The sequence below is a fragment of the Austrofundulus limnaeus genome, unplaced genomic scaffold, assembly GCF_001266775.1.
Source record: "Austrofundulus limnaeus strain Quisiro unplaced genomic scaffold, Austrofundulus_limnaeus-1.0 Scaffold394, whole genome shotgun sequence".
NCBI classification, from domain to species: domain Eukaryota; kingdom Metazoa; phylum Chordata; class Actinopteri; order Cyprinodontiformes; family Rivulidae; genus Austrofundulus; species Austrofundulus limnaeus.
The window spans coordinates 139,727-143,737 of NW_013952796.1; the positions used below are offsets into that span (position 1 = coordinate 139,727).

The window sequence follows — 4,011 nt, forward strand, 5'->3', positions numbered from 1 at the left end:
AGTTGCCGCCATGTGATTGGCTGATTAGAAATTAAGTGTTAACGAGCAGTTGGACAGGTGTACCTAATAAAGTGGCCGGTGAGTGTATTTAGCTGAATACGACCTCATCAGTGTGAAATGTACAGTAAGTCACCTGATCAGGTGCAGCCGCTCGTCTTCAGGAACCTTAAAGAGGAACTTCCTCTTGCTGCGAGTCCGGAACATGGACTTCCTGCTGTTGTCCATGGTCTCTGGGATGGTGAGGTCACCCTCTGAGGAGAGGAGACACATTAGCTACAGGTGACAGGTGGGTCTGAGGCGTCAGGTGTGTTCAGAAGGATTTACCTGACGAGGCGTTGCTGAAGAAGATGAGGCGAGGAGGCTCTGAAGCAAACAGGTTTAAGGTCCCTTCAACATTCAGAGGTCGGATCTGAGGACGGGGGATTGTGTGTTAATTTTTCTGTAACATGTTTGTGTGTTAAAATGTTTTTTTACAATAGATCTGTAACAACATGTTCTTATCTCATACCTTGCGGAGCGGGATGGTCTGGACCCACTCTGTGGTCTGAATATCAAAAACATCAACCCCATATTCACTGTAGACCGTCAGGTGAGAAGAGTTGGAGCCTGGAGAGAAAAAAGATAAGCTTTCCTGAATTTCTTCAAACTAACTGGTGATGTTTCTCTCCGTCTCAGCTGTTTCACCACAATAAGCAGAATTAGTGACGTACAGCATGCTAGCACCGTGGCGGGCCACATCAGCTCCTGGGTCCGGGACCTGCGACCATGTCCGTCCACGTAGATGCCGAGCTTGCTGAAGCAGAGCAGGACCTCGTTGGCGCCGACCTCCAGGGCGTGCAGGGCGTCCATCGGCTGCTGGGCCAGGAAGGCCAGGGAGGGGTCRCCCGGGTTCACCAGGCTGATGGGGGACGTCTCCCCCTGCATGGCCAGCAGGGCGAAGCCGGAGGAATAACCCATGCAGAGCCGGTCTCGGAGCATCCCCAGCCACTGCACGATGTCCGGGGCCTGCACCTCCCACAGCTTCTTATGATACGGCTTCGTTCGAATGATCTCGTAGCACAGAACCTGCCGAAGGACGGGGGCGGGGCAGACRTCAGAACCACAACAGAGCAACAGAAGCGCTGCAGGAGAGCTTGCGGGTCTCTGACCTGACGTTTGACAGCGGCCAGCAGACAGGCGGGGCCTCCGGGCCGGAGCACACCTGTGGTCATGACCTGGCAGTTTTTGGTTTCCCCCAGCTTGATGCTGTCGGAGGAGGAGTCTGAGCCCTCCAGAACCCCCCAGGGGTGAAGGTGGACCTGGCGGTTTCGACCGCAGAGCAGAGCAATGATCTTCTCTTTGGGAATGAGTTCGATCTGACAAACCTTCTTACTGTCAGCGGCTCGGACGATCACTGCAAAGAGAAGAGGGTGGTCAGAAACCGACACGCCTGCAGGACTCGAACATCGACACACATGTTGGAGGACCCCCTGACAACTGCTGTTAATGGACGAACACAAACTACATTTCAAACAGCTGCACATCGACTCGTTTGTGTCCGACTCACCGTCTCTGGTCACTTCTACCACAAACAGCCCATCTTCTGTTCCCAGAGCGAATCTCTCTCGATCTAAAAACAAACAAAAAAACTCGTAAAAGTTGGATTTCTGCACGTTACGTTATATTGTTTTTAATGAAATCAAGGCCATAAATGCCTCACACATCATTCTCCAACCACAGAAAAACATCTTTAAATCTTGAGAACTTCTGAAGCAGCAGGTTGACGGTTTAAATCCTCACTCACCRACCACCGTGGCGCACTGCGTGGTCTTGATGTAGGGCAGCGAGGCGTCGTAGGCTTCGTGCAGGACATGGACCTGCTGGCTCTTCAGCTGGTTCTTGGTCAAGATGCTCTGCAGACTCTCCAGGACTCGGACCCACTTTTTCTTCTCCACTTCATTCTCTGCCAGGATGAGCAGAGACACCGAGGAGAACTGCGAGACCAGCTGCGAAGTCGTGACCTGCTCACATCAGAGACAACGCAGGGGAAAGGTCAGAACAGGCGCACGTCAAAGGTCAGAGAAGACGACAGGTCAAAGGTCAGAGAAGACAACAGGTCAAAGGTCAGAGAAGACAACAGATCAAAGATCAGAGAAGACAACAGGTCAAAGATCAGAGAAGACGACAGGTCAAAGGTCAGATCAAAGATCAGAGAAGATAACAGGTCAAAGGTCAGAGAAGATAACAGATCAAAGATCAGAGAAGATAACAGGTCAAAGGTCAGAGAAGATAACAGATCAAAGATCAGAGAAGATAACAGATCAAAGATCAGAGAAGATAACAGNGCTCAGAGAGGAGGTGAGGGAGGAGGACATGCCGGCAGGAGGAGGAGGAGCAAGAGCAGGGAGGAGGAGGAGTTACCGAGGGGAGGTCCATCAGGACCTGCATCCCGTCTCCTGGTCCCATGTGAGCCACGTGGTTGAAGTTTGTAGGGTTCGAAATCATTCTAGACCTGTACTCTGGATCCTTCATCCTCTCCCTGAGGTAAACAAACACAACAGGTCAACAAGTAAACAAACACAACAGGTCAACAATAAACAAGTAAACAAACACAACGGGTCAACAATAAACAAACACAACANATCAAAGATCAGAGAAGACGACAGGTCAAAGGTCAGAGAAGATAACAGATCAAAGATCAGAGAAGATAACAGGTCAAAGATCAGAGAAGATAACAGATCAAAGATCAGAGAAGATAACAGGTCAAAGGTCAGATCAAAGGTTAGAGAAGGCGACGGATCAAAGGTCGGAGAAGACGACAGGTCAAAGGTCGGAGAAGACGACAGGTCAAAGGTCAGAGAAGATGACAGGTCAAAGGTCAGAGAAGACGACAGGTCAAAGGTCAGAGAAGACGACAGGTCAAAGGTCAGAGAAGACGACAGGTCAAAGGTCAGAGAAGACGACAGGTCAAAGGTCAAAGAAGACGACAGGTCAAAGGTCAGAGAAGACGACATGTCAAAGGTCAGAACAGGAGAAAAGGTCAAAGGTCAGACATTAAGGGTTCACAGGGTTTCCTACCCTAAAGATGCAGGGAATGTCCCTCCTGGTGGCATGAATCACATCTGACTCCAACACGGAGCTGACAGATAAATTTTCATCTCTAAAACAAACCAGATCCAAGTTAAAAACACAACAGAAAGGCCTCAAACTGTTTCAACCCTTTTTGACTCCTGGGACCTGGTTTACCTGAGGTCCAGGACCAGACTGGCCATCACACCCGGCTGAGTCGACTTGGCCTCAGGAATGTCATAGAGAAACAGCTTACAGTCGGACACCACAGCAAACGCTCGCTGCCAGCCCTTCTTCACGCCGCTGGGCTTCGGGATCTGTCACGAAGGAAAATGGCACGAGTTAAAGACRTCACGCGGGTGCGTCAGCGCAGCCTGGTGTCAGCGCTCTTACCTTGACATAGCCCTTGTACGGCGTGCCGAAGCCTCGATGGACGTCGATGCCCTGCGGCCTCTTGGCCTGCTCGGCTGGGATTGGACAGACCAGGGGGGCGTGGTCTTTACAGGAGATGTGACAGATGAAGGAGCATACTGAGGAAGTGAACAGGAAGTAGAACTCAGATTACCTCAGGTCAAAATGGAAATAATCAGGTTTTCATTTTTGTTTGAAAAATAATCTAAAAATAGAGTTGAATTAGTAACGTATTTAATAATTTTTCATTATATCTGTAACTAACTCAGGTTACTTGAAGCAGGGGTTCTTAACCTTTTTGACCTCGGGGCCCAATTTGTTCAATATAAAGTGGCACGAGGCCCAGTCACACATTACCATACGTATCAAAATGATAATTATTCTAAATCTTGGTTTAATCCAGCAGTCACAGTGCGAGGGGTGGGGTACACCCTGGACAGGTCGCAAGTCCATCACAAACAAAAATAACATTTTTTTTAAATAAATAACAACAAAAATAGACAATTCAATAAATAAAATTGTGACCATAAAATAAATACATTCAAAAATATT

The 4,011-nt window shown here is 48.9% G+C and overlaps 1 protein-coding gene across 1 annotated transcript in view; it reads right to left on the reverse strand.

Moving 5' to 3' along the window:
• Nucleotides 1-133: 133 nt before the first annotated feature.
• The window catches only part of cdc42bpb (CDC42 binding protein kinase beta (DMPK-like)), a gene marked incomplete at its 3' end in the record, with an annotated part of 53,162 nt that continues 49,284 nt past the window's right edge, over nt 134-4,011 (reverse strand). Inside the window, 10 exon segments of the mRNA XM_014023881.1 lie at nt 134-251; nt 325-409; nt 509-606; nt 711-1,065; nt 1,149-1,393; nt 1,547-1,609; nt 1,784-2,000; nt 3,058-3,139; nt 3,226-3,365; nt 3,442-3,578. Coding sequence (XP_013879335.1) covers nt 134-251; nt 325-409; nt 509-606; nt 711-1,065; nt 1,149-1,393; nt 1,547-1,609; nt 1,784-2,000; nt 3,058-3,139; nt 3,226-3,365; nt 3,442-3,578 — 1,540 coding nt within the window.